Here is a 19,186-nt window from a genome sequence, read left to right as displayed (position 1 = left end):
GAAAAATAGATATACAAATTAAAGAGTTCACATGTTCTCCTAAAACTATGTCATTTTGAGCATCAATATCCACAAAACGACGTCAATGATGCCTTTTTGGCCCTATTATTATCTTCACAAAAAATAGAGGTTTTGTCAACATGTTGTTAGAAATTTAATGGTAAAGTGATATAATTACACGTAGAACTAAAACTTAATTTTAATAATACAAAGACATTTTTGAATAGAAAAATAGTTTCATGATATCTAATATAATTTACTCTAAAACAAGACCAAACTTAAGCGTAAACCGTTTCAGAATTTATGTTGTTTTGCTCATTAACTAAAAGTTGGTTAGGTTTGGATTCTCAAGCAATTAAATTAAATCCAAACCTTAATATATAAAAATAAAATAGGTACGTATGAAAGCATTTCTTTTGTATTTAATATTAATTATACCTATCTGAACGCTTTATATAAATTGCTACTAATACTATTATATAAACTTGAGTTAGGTGCCCCCTTTGACTTAAACAAAACTCTCCATATAACTCATTTTATATAAATTTCTTTTGAATATGGTCAGAAATGTCCTATTTTGTATATCGAACAATCAGGGATGGGCACAAATCAAGTTACTTAAGTAGTTAATTCTTATTCTTAGAGGTTCCGAGTTCGAGCACTAGCAACTGCACGATATTTGAGCATTCATTGTGAAATGGTAGAGAGTCTTTAGAATATATATTACCACTTATAATCATGTTAGATTAATAAAAAAACAATTAGAGATGGATTGAAGGGGTGGTTAGAGACCGTCGTCTCTCTGAAAATTTTACAGTATCATATATTTTAGATATTTTCTATTTTTAATTAACAATTTATTTTCCCTCCTAAAATTTTTATAAATCTATCCCCTTTTAAAATTTTAAAAACTCATCCTCTAATATAAAATAATACGTCAATTTCTATGAACAATAAATATACAAATAAATAATTTATTTTAACCTATAAATTTATATGAATAAAAAGAATGGAGATAGTAGTGCAAAAAAGTCCACCACCCATCAATTATTCTTCAAATCAATATGAGACAAAGGGTGTGATATCTGCATCTGTTTGTCAAACCAACATTTTAAAATTCATTTGTGTCTTTAGATATGAAAAGGTTTCGGAAAATAATAATTAAAAATTAAAATAATGGTCATTTGTGAGAAAATTCAAACTTCTTTTTGTTGAAATTATGAATTTCGTTGTCATGAGTTGGAATACATATATAGACAAATTAACATGTATATAGTTTATATATATATATATGGGGAATATAGGATAATATTTTTTTCAAAAAATTTCTATCATTATATAATCAACATTTATATTTTTGTATACGTGATGCTCGAACCCGAAACCTCAAAGGATAATAATAATTTCTTAATCATTGAAATCGTTTGATTCGTACATATGCATATAGGTTTTTAAACGTATTTTAAATTAATTGAATTTGAATAACCACCCCAATCAACATAAAAGAAATTAGGCATGCTATACATATATAAATACATTGGTTTTAAACATATCAGACCTTAGGCATCTTAAAATGTAGGTACTGCACGTCTTAATTATTATATTATTAAATTAATTAAGCCTAATCAATTTGTATAAATAATCTTCTTCCATAATATATTGCTAACTTTTGCATATACATAACAGAAAAATGTCTAATCAATTATTATATTTGTAAATTAATTAAGCCTAATCAATTTGTATAAATAATCTTCTTCCATATATATTGTTAACTTTTGCATATACATAATAGAAAAATGTTTATTTTGTGTTGAATCTTATAATGTCTTCTCCAAATTCTAGAAAGTCTACATAATTTATATATGATAAAACTCAAACCTTAATATTTAAAGATAAAAAAGATAAAAGAATTTATAGGATGATTTTAGTGGTAAAAGGGAATATTGTTCTCACTAGAAGATCTGGGTTCGAATAACTATCTACAAGGTACGTGTGTTATCAATTGGTTAAGAATTTTTTTGAACAAATACTACACAAATCTTGTAACCCCATAGGTCAGTAACCCAAACTTCATGTCCAGTGTGATAATAAACATATTGCACAAGAAAAAGAAGTGGAGTGCCCCAAACTTCATTAATCAGTAACCACGTAGATCAGTAAAGAGTTCATTCATGGTACCTGACTGCTGGTGAAGGAAGAAACTAAATCTTGTAATAACCCATAATCAGGAATTTGAAGCTGCTGCTGCTGCTGCTGCATGGAGTTGGTGTTTCCTGCTGGATCATTGCTGGATGATGGGAGGAAATGGCTTAGGAATTCATGAGGGAAACAAGGATCCATTGTGGCGGCCGAGGACGACATAATCGAAGGCGAAAACACCCCGGCATCTTGGCCTCGGAGAGTTGTCGGAATGTGGTGGTTGTGCTTTCCTTCATATGTTGTGATCACCACCGACGGATCCTGAAATGATCTCTCTACTCGCTTCTTAACACCACATTTTGGGCTTGTGCATCTGTAGTAACTTCTGCAAGTTTCACAATAATGAGATGACACATTGAGAATATATTAGTTTACAAGAATCATTGCACAGCAATGGAGCCATTGTAGCTGAAATCTAACTTGTAATCACCAAAAAAAAAAGATATGAATGATGAACAAGGAATTTAACTGGGAAAATACAAACTAGGGTTTAGAAATTAAAATATAAGAAGCATGATGAAACCTTGGATAAGGGCTGTTCTTGACAGCCTTCTGACCGTACTTCCTCCACCTGTAGCCATCTTCAAGATTATCAATCTCGCTTTTTGTGAGGAACGCAAACCTTGGCTCTTTTTGCCTTTTCTCCTTCTTTGTTGCCTTGTTCCTTCATATTGCACGTCAGTATTAGGGTTTTGTTCAAGGAAAAAAGCTCATTCATGTTGAAATCCAGAACATAGAAAATAACTTGAGATTTCTTACACAAAAAGAAAATATCATTTAGGGTCTGAATAGAAGAAAGTTATCAAAACCAATACCACGTGTTCGTGCTTTCAAAGACTTTGAAAAAATGGAAGAAAATAACGCGTTTTCTGTCAAGGTGATTTTAGAAATAATTAATGTTTTTTTGTCAGGACTAAGAACATTCAAAATCATAAACCAATATATATTTCGATCCTGAAATTTCAATTTTGTTAAATCTATGACAGTAGGTAGCTAGTATGAACGCGAGTACTAATCCTTTGAACCAGAAACCAGAAAACAAGAAACCAAAGTGTCCCAGAAGAGAAGTAAGCCCAGAAGAAGAAGAAAAAGAACCTACACATTCTTTGACTTGTCATCTCCTTGGTCTTCAGACCCTTTTGGCTGCTTATCTTTCTTAGCCTTGCTCGAATCTTGGTCTTCATTAGAGGAACAAGACGCTGAGGAATTGGGTGTTGATAGGTTTTCAGAAATATTCTGATTCTGATTTTGATTATCCCCCACTGAATTCTCTGCAGAAATGCCGATTTTCTTGGTGTTAGTAGTACCTTCATCCATGCGACTAACAACATCTGATGAAGAACAAGACATGTCAAAGGTTCTCGAAAAGATGTTGTAGTCGACGACGGAGCCGCCATTTAAGCAGTCGGTGAAGCTCATGTATGAAGGATCCAAGGCATGTATTACTGCTGATGTTGGAGCTGCAGATTGGTTATAAATACAAGGATTGTTGTCGTCAAAGAAGGGAAAGGTTGCCCGGTTGAATCCTTGGAAAGGATCATAGTTGTGTTGCGAATTGTTATTTTCATTTGACGACATATAAACAATAATGAAGAAAGAAAGAACGAAGAAAAATGAAGAAGATGAAGAGCAGAAGAAGCAAGAGGGTAAAACTACAATGAAAAATAAAAGGTTTAAAAGTGAGGGAAGAAAAAGGGAGTTTTGATTAAGAAATTTTTGTTTTTATTTTTATAAATGAGTGTGTGGTGTTAGATTATTTATATATTTATTATAATGGTCTAATTAGTTTTTCATCCCTATACTATGTCCAAATTTAAGATTTTTTTATATTTTAATTTGACATAATATGATCCCCTTAGTTTTATAAGACCATTACTTAATCCAAGTTATTAATGATTTCAGTAACAACACAACTCTGTTAATTTACGGAAAACTACACATTTAGTAGCCCGACCATTACTTTTGTTATGTTTTGATCACCCAACTATTTTAAATCATACTTAAAGTTTAGTTTTAGTTTAATTTTGGTCACCCACCATTAAAAAATTAATAGTGGTGTTGATGTGTCATCATAAGTTGATGCACATCATCATTGAAAAAAAATAAAAAAATGTGTTATCAGTAATTCTGTTATTTTTTTTAATGGTGGATGACCAAAATGATCACCAAAATGTAACATTAGGTATGATTTTGAAAAAAAATAGCTAGGTGACCAAAACGAAACAAAAGTGATAGTTGAGGTACTAAACATGTACTCTACCCTTTAGTTTATCATGATAACATGATTTTTTATATTAAAAAATCATTTTAATGAAGAAATACTCTAGAGTTTAAACCAAAATAATTAAGCGTTAAGTACACAAATGGTGGACTTTAACCTACTGACTGAGATATGTTAAAACCTGATCCTGGTTAACAAGTTAACGTTCATATTAGATGATTGTTAATTTTTTTTACCGAAAAAGTACGAGTTTGGAATATATGAATAGTAAGACGACAATTTTGTAACTTTTAATAGTCGATACACTCAACAAAGCGACGTTATATAGTTAGAGAATCATTTTGTAACTTTTAATAGTCGGGGACTTAACAAAGCAATACCCTATAATTGGGGGACTGGTTGTGTACTTTACTCAATAATTAATTATATTAAATATTTGTATTAACTAATGGTATTATAAAAGTAGATACCAAATAGAGCTAAATTGAGGTATAATGTGATTGTTTATTTAATTTATATCTAAATTATGCAGTCCGAGATTTGATCCTTATTTATGAGAATGAAATATATTTAATGGTCAACCATTAACAAGGAGATTAATTACTGCTATGGATGGTGGATACCCTATTTTTTAAAAAAAAGAATATAGGAAATAAAACTAAAGTTGAGTATAGTAAAAGGACCAAAATCATAATTTAACTTTTTTTATGAGAGATGTAAATGAATGGGTAGGTTTGGCTAGTTTCCACTCTCATTTAAGTTCTACTTCAAAAATCTAAATTTGACCCAAATTTTTCATGGATGATTATTAGTTCTCAAACCAAACAATTGAATTATATTGTTTTTCACAACACTTTTGTCAAAAGTTTCAACCTATCAAATATATATAGTTGAGATATCCTCTCAACGTATAGATATACACTAATTAAACATTTTTTTAATAGAAATCTCTCATGTGGTTAAAAAGTGAAAATATCCAAAATCATAATAAGAGTTTGTAACTATCATTGTAAACTAAACACATAATTTGAATATTTTCTTATAACATTGACAAAACAAATCAGTCACTTTAGATCATACAAGGCCATACATTGAAAAGGTTAAAAATTCAATCAAAAGAATCGAATGAAAAATAGATACAAATAAATATGACTGTACTGGGAGACAATTCACAAGAAAGGATTAAGCTATTGAAAGATCACCAAGAATCACAAATCAGGGTCCAATGTAGTGAGAAAATTATACACGAACGCAAAATTATGTATCCAAATTCAATTTGAGGGTCCATATTAGGGAAGATAAGCAATATTATAAATAAGCGCCACATTGATCAGTCGTGACATCGTCAAACTAAAAACGTTCCACAAATATAGAAAAAAATGTTCCACAAAGAGATAAATGTTCCACAAAGACATAATTATTCTTATTAAAAAACTAAAAAAGAATAAAAATAATCGATTGTTGGTGACTGTTGACACCGTTTTTTAGCCCGGGCGGGGAAAGACCAGTACTAACTTAGGAGTTTTTCTTTGAAAATGTTCTGAAATGTGAGGATTGCCACCAATCATTATATAACATGTATGGAAAAAGAAAAATAACTTATTTGGTCCTTACAGTTGACCAAAATGTAAAAATGCGCTAAACCTATGGGGACCTAAGCATGATTTTACCCTAAATTCTACTTATATATACAATTTTGTTTTCATTTTACACCAAAAAATAAAAAAATTAACAAAATCCTCTCCTCTCTCCTCTCTCCCTCGGTCGGCCCACTTTCGGTCGACTCGCATCCCGCTCCAGTCGCCACACACGGCGATTGAAACTCCTAAACTGACCTAAAAAGACCCAAAGCCCCTGATCTACCAACAGAGGCCTCTGTTTGGAGGCAAAAATACCAAAAAACTCCCTAAAAGCCCAAAAAAATTCCCCTAGACATTTCAGTTCCCCAACTTCGACGACCTCCGATGAAGCCCTTTTAAAACTCAGGTAACTAGATCTAAACCCTTCCTTTTTTTTTCTATTTTTTTACTGCGAAAAAGCTTGGATGTTGTTTTATTTCGACTGAAAGAGGCTTCATTTTATCTTCATTGTTATTCGAAACTAAAAAAATTGTTTTCTACTATTGTTGTTTATTGTTTTTTCGAAACTAAAAAACATTTTTGTTGTTTATTTTTCGAAACTAAAAAGATTTTTTTCTTTTTATTTTACTAATATTTGAAACTAAAAAGGAAAGTTTTTTGTTGTTGCTGTTATTTGAAAGAAAAAGGTCTCTTTTCGCTACTATTCGGGATTGAAAAAATAGAAAAGAAAAAGAAAAAAGTATACCTTCAAACTAATCTTTGCCTTGTATTGCTTATCAAAAAAATGAGTAAAAAAAGATCCCTCTACATTGTTTGGTTTGGGGTTTTATACCCATTACAGAGAAAAGAAAATCATTGCATTTTTGTTATCTTGTTTGCTATTTTCTGCAGGTAGCGTGGAGTGTTGGGTGGTTGCGTACAGGAGCGATCTTCCACTGTTTGGTGCAGGGATCGACGGTAGTTGATGGGGTGATTGGGGGCGGCCACACTAGGGTTAGGTTTAGGTTAGGGTAGGCTCCAGGTCAGGTTCTAGTTGAGTTTTAGGTTGGGGCCTGTTTGGGTTTTATTTTGGGGCTGGTTTGGGTTGGGCCTGGTTTAGGTTTTATTTTTGGGGTTGTTTTGGGTTTTATGTTTGGGTCCGTTTAAGGTGTTGTAATGGAGTATGTATGATGAAAGGGAAAAAATGGCTACTACAACTGCCCCTCTTTACTTATTGCTGTAGAAGAGAATGAATCAAAGATATAAAGTGCCATTTTTGGCTCAATCTCTGTTCTTCAAGCTGCGGGTTCTTCTCATTACAAGCTCTCTACTAGAAATGTTGGCCCCTCAAGTGAGGCGTCGTTAATTCAACTCCAAATGCGATGAATCGAGCAAAGGTTGAACAAGTTCTTCTTATTATGAACTTCTTCCCTCTATCAGATGAGTTATTCTCATTATGAAATCTTCAATGGAAATGTTAATCCCTCAACTGAGGTGTCGCTGATTCAACTCCATATGTGATGAATCAAGCAAAGGTTGAATAAGTTCTCCTCATTATGAACTTTTTCTCCCTCTATCAGATGAGTTCTTCTCATTATGAACTATCCATGGGAAATGTTAATCCCTCAAGTGAGGCGTCGCTAATTCAACTCCAAATGCGATGAATTGAGCAAAGGTTGAACAAGTTCTTCTCATTATGAACTTACTCTCCCTCTATCGGATAAGTTCTTCTCATTATAAACTCTCCATTGGAAATGTTAATCCCTCAAGTGAGGCATCGATGATTCAACCCCAAATATAATGAATCAAGAAAAGGTTGAACAAGTTCTTCTCATTATGAACTTATTCTCCCTATATCGGATGAGTTCTACTCATTATGAACTATCCATTGGAAATGATAATCCCTCAAGTGAGGCATTGCTAATTCAACTCCAAATACGATGAACCGAGCAAAGGTTGAACAAGTTCTTCTCATTTTAAACTTTTTCTCCCTTTATCGGATGAGTTCTTCTCATTATGAACTCTCCATTGGAAGTGTTGGTTGGTCTATCCTCTCTTTGGAGATTTTTAAACCTGCACAAGATTATCGTATGTTAGTGATTTGTATTTAGAATACCCATAGATAATGACCAGATGGTCCTTAATTTCGATGCGATCCATTTTTTCAATGGTGAAAGGAAATATGGACTGATTCTTCTTCTTTGTGCAATCTTTATTGACTCCCTGAATTCCTATCAGATATAATGAATGTGTATGCTCTTATTTTGCAAATGCTTGAATATGCATGATGTGATTTTCGTGTTTTGAGTTTTAAGGTCACATAAGCCTTTGTTTATTTTTTATACTCGTCAAGTCTTTGTCATTGCTAACTCTTTGTCTAATTCATAATCCTAAAAGACTGATTTCCTAAAGCCTATGCGTACCTCTGCCCGAGAGCGGTTGCAGATATGCCTGGGAATGAATTGTGTCATCGCCTTTTTCATTATTTACTATGCTATTCGGGCTGCTGTCATCTCTTGTCTCGTCTTTTGTCAACCACTTGCTTCAATAAGTGTAAATATGAACATGGTGGATTGCCTTGGATTCCCATTATTTTACTGGTTAATTTCAAAGTAATACCGAGAAATTATTCGTTGGGAATTTATGTTAGGCTGATCATGACACACATAAATGAATGATTTTAAGATTGAAATGATAATTGTTGAAAACATTTTGATATTTCGATATAAAAAATTAAGTTAAATGAATTTTAAGATATTTCCAAATGATTTTCTAAGTATATTCGATATAACTATTCGAATATCAAACATTACTCCAAATCTTTCAAAGATCATTTTTAATCCTTACTCAGTGTAAATTAAGTTTTAATCTTAAAACAATCTCAAAATTTTACAAAGTATTTCGAACCATTTCAAAGCCAAAATTCCAGATTGCTCAGAGGGAACCGATCCCCCAAGGGGGTACCGATTCCCCCTGAATGGTTTGGCTCTGAGAATTCCAGTATGCTCAGAGGGAATCGATTCCCCCCCAGGGGGTACCGATTCCCCCTTGTATAATGGTCGAAATATTTGAATTTTACACTTAGGGAACCGATTCCCCATAGGGGGTACCGATTCCCCCCGCGCTCCAAGCTGTTTTATTAATTGTTTTCACACTAAAACAGGTATATTATCTTCTCTAATCATCCCCAACGTTCAGAAGTGATTCAAGGTGTATTTAAGCAAGCTTAGAAGCCATTGATCAATAACAGGAAACATCAAGCAATTAGAATCAAGAGAGAATCAAAGAGAAAGCATCAAACCTCAAGTTGAGCATTTCAAGCCTATTTTTCATTCAATATCATTTTGCTTTCAAGAACACTTATTGTGCTCAATTGATTTATTCTTGAGTGTTCTTTCTTTATTCTAGAATTGTGCAAACATATTTTCCTTGTGAGATTTTTCTTGTAAGTTTGCAAATTTGTATTTCTCTTTGAGAAAAGAGTGTTCTCAAGAATTGGGGCATATTCTTGAGGGTGTTGTAAGGTTATCTCTTTGGCCTCAAAAGAAAGAAAAAATTAGTGAATTTGTTGGAAAATCCTTAGTGTGGATAGCTAAGGTAGTGGACGTAGACTTTGGTTGATAAAGTCAAACCACTTTAAATCACTGTGTAATTTCTTTCAATTTTCTGCAAAAGCTTCCACCAAAATTTTTATTGCCAATTCACCCCCCTCTTGGCCGATTCCGTCAATCGATTAACTCAACAATTGGCATCAGAGCCTCACTCATTTGAAGGCTTAATCGCCTCTTGAGTCGATTCGGGAAGAGTTAATCGATAAAGATAGCGTCTACTTCCGGTTCATTCTCCATGGAAGAATCCATACCTATTGATGTGCCTCCACACTTCAATGGAACAAATTATCATCATTGGAAGAGGTGTATGATGATATTCATCAAAGCATTTGATATGGAAGCTTGGATGATAATCAAGAAAGGATATTCCTCTCCTACTAAGAAGGCAAAGAAGGAGTGTTCAAGAACGGAAGGAAACTCAACAAACTCAAAGGCTATGCACATGTTGTGTTGTGCAATTGATCCTAATGTATATAAAGGAGTTTCTTCTTGTTCAAGTGCCAAGGAAATGTGGGATAAGATTGAGGAGATCTATAGAGACAAGGAAGAAGAAGAACCAATAAAAGTGATGTCTCTATTAGCTCTCACAGAGCCAAAGGTATCTCTAACTCAAATATATCAAATTCAAATCTTTTAATGAGTTACAAGATGCTTATGATAATTATATTCGGAGTTTGAGACCATGAACTCTAAATACAATAATTGATTTCTAAATTTATTGCTAAAAATGACTTCTTTTGAAAGCTAAAACAGACTTGGAAATCAAAATGAAATGTTGAGAAAGGAGTTAGAGCTTTCAAAAAAAAATCTGAAAACTTTGAAAAAGAAATTTCAAATTAAACAAACTTCTTCTAGAAATGAAAATGGATTTGAAAATAAAAATGAAATCTTGAAGAAGGATTTAGAACTCTCAAAAATGAAATTTGAAATTATTAAAAAAGAAATTTCATTTGAAAGATAAGCTTGAATGTTTACAAGAGAAAAAGAGATCATTCTAAATAATTCTCTAGTTCAATAATGATAATATGTTCACATTGTCATTATCAGGTCATAAGGAACATACTTGTCCTTTAAGAAAGGAAACGATTAAAATTAGACAGTATGGGTTCCAAAAGGAACAAGAGGCATTGAAACTAATGTTCAAGGATCCAAAGCAATTTGGATACCAAAATCTACTTAAATTCTCTTGTAGTGTGGAGAGCAATGGTGATAAGATGATGATATTCAAGCTCTAGCCACACATAAAAAGGGAATGGGTAACCTCTAAACTTAATATTTTTATTATTTGGTTGCTCATTTAGTTTATTCATGCATGAGGTTTTAAATGAATTATGTTTATCTCATGTATTGAAAAAATTTGTATGATGAACTTGGTAATTTTTGGTGATGTTTTATAAACTCTAGTTCTCATATTAATTTTTGGTCAAATTGTTTTAAAAAAATACTTGATATCTCTTTAACAATTGATATCGATTTTTCAAGAACTTTGGTTTTGCAAAAATTTGACCTGAAATTTTCTTAATGTTTATGCATAGATTTTTGTTTAAATATTATAAAGTTTTAATGCATAACATTTTCAAAAAACTTATGCATGTGCTCTTAATCTCTATAACAATGCATAATGTTTTATATGAATGGGTTAAAAGCATAATCTTTTGAAAAATAAATTGAAAAAGATACAATGTTTTATTTTAAATGATTGCAAAATTGATTGACATTGCATCTATTTTCGATTATGCTTATTGGTAATAAAATAGGGATATACATGTGCATTTAGATTCTTTTGATATGACTACTTATGCCTAGTTGCTAAGGATGAGCATGATAGTTGGTTATGGCATAGGAGACTAGGACATGCTAGTATGAGTGTTTTGCAACGTTATTCAAGGAGACCTAGTAAGGGTTGCCTAAGCTTAATTTGATAATGATAAAATCTGTGATGCTTGTGCTAAAGGAAACAAAAGCGAGTTTCTTTTAAATCCATTAATGATGTCTCAACTAGTAGAGTTTTACAATTGATCCATTTAGATCTTTTTGGGCCAACTAGAACTACTAGCTTGGGTGGAAAACATATGCATTTGTCTTGGTAGATGACTATTCTAGATATACTTGGTTCTATTTTTAAGTACTAAAGATGAAGCATTAGAACAATTCATCACGTTTTCAAAAGTAATCCAAAATGAAAAAGGTTACTCTATAACTAGTGTTAGTGATCATGGAACTGAATTTGAAAATCTTGGATTTACTGAATTTTGTAACTCTAACGGTATTAGCCATAATTTTTCAGCACCTAGAACCCCTCAACAAAATGGAGTTGCTGAGAGGAAAATCGAACTTTAGAAGAAATGGCTAGAACCATGCTTTGTGAAAATAATTGCCAAAATTTTTGGGCGGAAGCCACAAATACCGCTTGTTATGTTGTAAATCGAGTAATGATTAGGCCAATTTTAAAGAAAATCCATATGAAAATTTCAAAAATAAAAGCCCAACATTAGTTATTTTCATCCTTTTGGATGTAAATGTTTTGTTTTAAACAACGGTAAAGAAAACCTTGGCAAATTTGATGCTAAAAGTGATGAAGGAATTTTTGGGTTATTCCTTAAAATCTAAGCTTATCGTGTATTTAAAAAAGAACTTTAGTTGTAGAAGAGTATATACATGTATTTTCGATGATAATCCCTTCCGAGGAAGGATTCTTGTGTGAATGATGATGTAGGTGTTATAAATACAAATGACGTTAAACATGACGTTGTAGAACCATCATCAAGGAAGAAACGAAAAATGAGGAAACTCATGATCCTCTTGAGAATCCAGCCATTGAAGAAAGGGAAGTATCTTATCCAAGAGAGTACAACTATGTCAAGGATGGTGAAATTATAGGTGATCCATCCAAATGGGTAACAACTCGATCTTCTCTTAGAAATATTTGTAATTATGTTGCATTATCTCATGCATAGAGCCTAAGAATATTAAGAAGCATTAAATGATGAACATTGGATTATGGCTAGCAAGAAGAGTTAAATCAATTTGAGAGAAGTAAAGTATGGACATTAGTTGAAAGGCCTAGTAAAATCTACTGTAGGTACTAGATGGGTATTTAGGAATAAGCTTGATGAGAGTGGTAATATAGTGAGAAACAAGGCTAGACTTGTTGCTCAAGGGTATACTCAAGAAGAGGGCATAGACTATGATGAAACATACGCTCCCGTAGCTAGGATGGAAGCAATTAGAATGTTATTAGCATTTGCATGTTTTCATGAATTTAAATTATATCAAATGGATGTTAAAAGTGCATTTTTAAATGATTTTATAAAGGAAGAAGTGTACGTGGAACAACCTCCAAGTTTTGAAGATTTAAAATTTTCGGACCATGTTCTTAAATTGACAAAAGCTCTTTATGGTTTAAAACAAGCTCCTAGAGCTTGGTATGAAAGATTGTCAAATTTTTTAATTGAAAAAGGTTTTTCAAAAGGGAAGGTTGACACTACATTGTTTTTGAAGTATAAAGGTAAAGATTTATTAGTAGTTCAAATTTATGTTGATGATATAATATTTGGTTCTACTAATGATGTTCTTTGCCAAGAATTTTCTAAGCTAATGCAAAATGAGTTTGAGATGAGCATGATGGGGGAGCTCTCATTTTTCTTGGGACTCCAAATCAAGCAAAGAAAAGATGGCATCTTCATCAATCAAGCTAAGTACGTCAAAGATATGCTCAAGAAGTTTGGACTGGAAAATGGCAAACCGCATGACTCTCCAATGAGCTCTTCAACAAAGCTTGACTTAGATGAAGGAGATAAATGTGTAGATGTTAAATTATATATGTCAATGATTGGATCTCTACTTTATCTAACTGCAAGTAGACCGGACATTATGTTTAGTGTTTGCTTATGTGCTAGATTTTAATCATGTCCTAAGGAATCACATTTACTAGCTATTAAGAGAATCTTTAGATACCTTAAGGACACTCCTAGTTTAGGACTTTGGTATCCTAGAGACTCTAGCTTGCATGCTTTTTCTGATGCGGATTATGGAGGATGCAAATTAGATAGGAAAAGCACCTCTGGTACTTGCCAATTCCTTGAAAATATGCTGATTTCTTGGTTTTCAAAGAAACAAATTTGTGTTGCATTATCTACCACTGAAGTCGAATACATTTCAGCTGGTAGTTGTTGTGCACAAGTTTTATGGATGAAACAACAACTTTTTGATTATGGAATTGAAGTAGTTACTATTCCTATCAAGTGTGACAATACTAGTGCTATTTGTCTCACTAAAAATCCCATCCAACACTCTAGAACTAAGCACATTGAAATAAGACATCATTTCATTAGAGACCATGTCACTAAGGAAGATGTAGTTCTAGAATTTGTTGATATTTTGCACCAATTAGCGGATATCTTTACAAAACCCTTAGACAAGGAAATATTTAGGACACTTAGGAGAGAATTAGGTTTGACTAACCTATCTTCACTTAGTGTTTAAAAAAAATTAACATTTTTTAAGAATTAATGAAAAATGCTTATAATAGTAAATTTTGATTGCATTCATTGCTATTAGTTAGGGGGAGTTTATGATTCTTGATGAAAAATTAATTTTATGTTCAAATATCGTTTAAAGATTAATTTAATTGTTTGAACATGATTAATTTTCAATATATGAGTTGCCAATACCACTAGAGGAAATTAATTTAGCATTTTGGGTGTTTAAAATCGGATTTTAGCATTTTGGTGTAGAGGGAATCGATCCCCCCCTGAGGGAACCGATTCCCCCTTTGAAGGAGAACCGATTCCCCCCACAGGGGAATCGATACCCCCCTGGAGTTCTGGTTATACACGGGCAGAACCCTTCAAAATCCTCAAAAACTAATTTCATAAAAAACACAAGAATTTTCCAAAAAAATTTTAAATTTTCGAAATTAAAAAAAAATTGTTAATTTTCAAATTATTGTGTTTTGATTAAATTATGTTGTTGTTATGAAAACTATACATATATTGTTTCTCATAACCGTATTTTTCAAAAGTTTTCAAAAACTTTGCCCATTAGGATTGATTTAGAGAACCTTGAAATATTGAGGACTCAATTGAGTTTTGGGATTGATTGAATTGCATACATGTGTTTTAAATTGTAGGTTATCCATTCTATTCCTATTTCCTAGACCATGTCCAATCCTAAACGTGCTAGGTCATCATCTAGTCGCTCACACCGTCAACCAAATCCACCTCCAAATCCTCCTCCTATTCCAATTTCTAATCCTAATCCCATTGATCCTAACTTGACTATCCAAAATTCGTGTTTCAATCATCCTGGTCCTAGAAATCATTGTTTTTGGTATTATCAATATTTCGACTCTTACAAAATCCGGGAAGAACGTATTCCTTCTCGTCAAGCTATGTTAGCTATTAATTTTAAATATCTTCTTCTTTTACAAGATTGGAAATTTGATAAACTCTTTGATCTTGAACCCATCGTTTACCATCAACTTGTTCATATTTTCTATTCTAATGCCGTTTGTGTTAAAAACCAAACTGAAACCAAAACCATAGGAATTCGTTCCTACCTCCTAGGACAATTCTTATATATTGACTCGGCTTACATAGCCAATACATTCGGATTAGATAATGATGATATTTCAAATGAAAAACAGGTTTTAGGATCTCGTTATAAAAGAAGGGATAGTGCAAGTGTCTTAGACCTTCATGAACGTTTTCTTCATCTAATGATTTCTTGGTGGTTTCGACCATCCAGAGGTCGTTATTCTGCTCTTAGAGCCTTAGATCTTTGGTGGTTACATTATTTCAAAAACAATATTAAAATTAACCTACCTCAGATTATTTTTGCTGAAATTGTTGAAACCGTAAATCTTGTTCCTAACAAGAAACTCTGTTCATCTCTTGTTTACGGTTGCATTTTGAGTAATCTGTTTTCCAAAGCTGAGCTTAGAGTCGGTCTAGATGCCGTTTTTCCCCTTAAGAAACAAATTAACCTTCTTTCCTTAACGAGAGCAGGATGGATTAAGGATAAGGAAACCGGTGAATGGGTTCGATCTTCTGCAAATACTCTAGGAGCTAGTTCTTCACAAGATCCACCCGAAGCTGACGAAGATCTCAAGCTTGAGCAATTAATGCGAGACATCGATGAAGCCGAAGATGAGCCTGAGCAGCCCGAGGAGTAAGCACAACAAACGCATCAAATGCCTCCATATTTTCAATCCTTTTATGGAGAAATTCGATTTCCGATACGCTACCATGGATTCACGCTTTACTTCTATAGAGTCCCACTTATCCACAATGCGAGCTCAACAATTAGAAATTCTTCGGGAGATGCGTGCAAAAAATGAGGCAACCAACGTGCGTATTAATGACCTCACTCACGAAATGGCCGTTATGCGAGCTCGTTTACCTCCTCCTGATCATGATATGTGATTCTATGTTTTGCTTTGAACTCCAAACTTATTGTTTTAACATTTTGAATATTTTGGAATGTTTGAATTTGTTGATTGATTGATTTTGAATTTGTTTGGATTTATGAATGGTGAGAACTTATCTATTTGGTGTGATTAAATTTTCATTATTGCATCATTTACTTCATGTTAGATATATGACCAATTTTTCCATGTCACATTAATTATGAATATTTATTATGAAACTAATGGCTAACGTTTCTATTGCTTGTGATCTTAGCAGCTTATATTATATATAATCAATTGGCTAAATGATTTCGAAACCTTGTTTAAATTCTTTAAAATGTCTTTTTGATTTAACAAAAAGCGGGAGAAGTTAAATCTGTTTTAAATGATAAATGGGAGAAGTGTTAAAGTAAGGGGGAGTAATTTCAAAACTTGATTTCAAAATCTTAAAATTACTAAAATGTTTTGTTATATCAAAAAGGGGGAGATTGTTGAAAACATTTTGATATTTCGATATAACAAATTAAGTTAAATGAATTTTAAAATTTTTTCAAATGATTTTCTAAGTATATTCGATATAACTATTCGAATATCAAAACATTACTCCAATCTTTCAAAGATCATTTTTTAATCCTTACTCAAGTGTAAAATTAAGTTTTAATCTTAAAACAATCTCAAAATAATTTTACAAAGTATTTCGAACCATTTCAAAGCCAAAAATTCCAGATTGCTTAGAGGGAACCGATTCCCCCCTGAATGGTTTGGCTCCGAGAATTCTAGTATGCTCGGAGGGACCCGATTCCCCCCAGGGGGTACCAATTCCCCCCTTGTATAACGGTCAAAATATTTGAATTTTACACTTAGGGAACCGATTCCCCATAGGGGGTACCGATTCCCCCCACGCTCCAAGCTGTTTTATTAATTGTTTTCACACTAAAACGGCTATATTATCTTCTCTAATCATCCCCAACGTTCAGAAGTTATTCAAGGTGTATTTAAGCAAGCTTAGAAGCCATTTATCAATAACAAGAAACATCAAGCAATTAGAATCAAGAGAGAATCAAAGAGAAAGCATCAAACCTCAAGTTTGAGCATTTCAAGCATATTTTTCATTCAATATTCATTTTTCTTTCTAGAACACTTATTGTGCTCAATTGTATTTATTCTTGAGTGTTATTTCTTTATTCTAGAATTGTCCAAACATATTTTCCTTGTGAGGTTTTTCTTATAAGTTTGCAAATTTGTATTTCTCTTTGAGAAAAGAGTGTTCTCAAGAATTGGGGTATATTCTTGAGGGTGTTGTAAGGTTATCTCTTTGGCCTCAAAAGAAAGAACAAATTAGTGAATTTGTTGGAAAATCCTTAGTGTAGATAGCTAAGGTAGTGGACGTAGACTTTGGTTGATAAAGTCGAACCACTCTAAATCGCTGTGCAATTTCTTTCAATTTTTTGCAAAAGCTTCCACCAAAATTTTTATTGCCAATTCACCCCCCTCTTGGCCGATTCTATCAATCGATTAACTCAACAATAATCATGAAATTCATTGACAAAATATAAGTTTTACACCAAGTCATGGCAATCGAAAGAATTTAATAGAGACTTTGGGAGCAAAAAGAATATGTCATAATGAATTATAGCGCTAGTGTTCCTGAATCAGTTAATTTGACATCTCAAGGTTATCCTTTGTCTGAGAGATCTAAAGGTAATGGAGCTGTTTGTAGATGTGAAGTCTTTCACGAACTACTAGTCTTTCGAGAGTGTTTATTTGCTGGATACCCCAACATCAAAATGCATTTGAGTACATTTTCAGGTTTTCAACTCAAATCGTCCCTTGGTTTTAAGATGCCCTTTGGGGTTTTCACCTTAAACCTTTATTTTCTTTTTCTTTTTTTTTCCTTAGGCATGATATTTCTTGACAGAGTCTGAATTTAATGGGTTTCTCAGCACTCTTTCGTACATCTTTGCCAAAATCAATGCTCCTTCGGAGAAGGCCTCTTTGAAAACGTATGGCCCTTCCCAATTGGGCACCAATTTCCCGCGAAAATCTTTTTGGATTGGCAAAATCTTTTTATGTACTAGATCCCACTCTCGAAACTCTCTTGGGCGTACTTTTTTATCGTGGGCTCTCATCATCCTCTTTTGGTACATTTGCCCATGACATATAGCTTGCAGCCTTTTCTCTCTAATAAGATTTAGTTGATCAATACGAGATTGAACCCATTTTGCTTCATCTAACTCTACTTCTTTCAAGACTCAAAGTGATGAAATTTGAACCTCAATGGGTACGACTACCTTTGTTCCATATAGTAGAGAGAAATGTGTTGCCCCTGTCGTCGGATGGTCATCCTATATACATATAAGGCAAAGGGTAATTTCTCATGCCAATCTTTGTAAGTTTATGTAGTCTTTGTAATGATTCTTTTAATGTTTTTGTTTGCTGCTTCTACTGTCCCATTCATTTTTAGGCGGTAGGTCATGGAATTGGCATGTTTTATCTTGAACTACTCACAGAGTTCATCTATCATCTTGTTATTCAGATTAGTAGCATTATCTATGATGATTCTTTATGAAAATCAATATAGACATTATTTCTCTTTATGAACTTGCAAACTGTAGATTTCGTGATACTGAAATAGGAGGCGACCTCTACCCATTTAGTGAAATAATCAATTGCCTCTAAGATGAATCGATGTCTATTTGAATCTTTTGGTGTGATTGCCCCAATGACGTCCATACCCCACATGGAAAACAACCAATGTGAGATCATAACATGCAAATGTGAAGGTAGTGCTTGAATTTTATCCATATATATCTGACATTTATGGCATCTTCTTACGTAATTGACGTAATCTATATGCATCGTGGCCTAATAGTATCCATACCTCATGATCTTCCTGGCCATAGATAAACCATTTGCATGTGTTCCACTAGTTTCGCCATGAACCTCTTCCATTACAATTTTGCTTCTTTGGCAGTTACACATCTCAACAAAAATTGGTCACTGCCCCTACTGTATAAGATCTCTCCATCAAGTAAGTATTCAACTGCCATTCTTCTGATTATTTTCTTGTCAATTTTAGATGCGTCAGGGGGATATGTTTGTTATCTCATATAATGTAAGATATTGTGATACCATGGATGACCATCCATTTCTTTTTCTAGAAGATAATAATGAGACGGGGTCTCAT

General features: G+C 33.0%; 1 protein-coding gene across 2 annotated transcripts; it reads right to left on the bottom strand.

Annotated features, from left to right (window-relative positions):
- Positions 1-2,136: 2,136 nt before the first annotated feature.
- On the bottom strand, positions 2,137-3,890 carry LOC120162879 (WRKY transcription factor 71-like). Of its 2 annotated transcripts, XM_039172944.1 has the most exons (4): positions 3,299-3,884; positions 2,723-2,863; positions 2,367-2,524; positions 2,138-2,333 (listed from the first exon to the last, which is right to left on the bottom strand). In XM_039172944.1, exons 1-4 carry the CDS (start codon positions 3,775-3,777, stop codon positions 2,170-2,172), a joined length of 942 nt encoding a protein of 313 aa, XP_039028875.1. In that variant the 5' UTR covers positions 3,778-3,884; the 3' UTR covers positions 2,138-2,169. The 2 variants fall into 2 exon arrangements, with proteins under 2 accessions (XP_039028874.1, XP_039028875.1); XM_039172943.1 differs by having other exon boundaries at positions 2,137-2,524; positions 3,299-3,890.
- Between the last annotated feature and the right edge of the window lie 15,296 nt (positions 3,891-19,186).

The sequence above is a fragment of the Hibiscus syriacus genome, unplaced genomic scaffold (genome assembly GCF_006381635.1).
Source record: "Hibiscus syriacus cultivar Baekdansim isolate YM2019G1 unplaced genomic scaffold, ASM638163v2 tig00111409_pilon, whole genome shotgun sequence".
Lineage (NCBI taxonomy): Eukaryota > Viridiplantae > Streptophyta > Magnoliopsida > Malvales > Malvaceae > Hibiscus > Hibiscus syriacus.
Note: the sequence above shows the minus strand (reverse complement) of the source record. Positions and strands in the feature narration are given on the sequence as shown.

Bases quoted from the DNA above. Each gene is read 5' to 3' on its own strand.
- LOC120162879 (XM_039172943.1), bottom strand. From the start codon at position 3,777: ATGTCGTCAAATGAAAATAACAATTCGCAACACAACTATGATCCTTTC. The intron at 2,864-3,298 runs GTAGGTTCTTTT...TGCAATATGAAG, and splicing joins GATGACAAGTCAAAGAATGT to GAACAAGGCAACAAAGAAGG. The intron at 2,525-2,722 runs GTTTCATCATGC...TGAAACTTGCAG, and splicing joins AAGAACAGCCCTTATCCAAG to AAGTTACTACAGATGCACAA.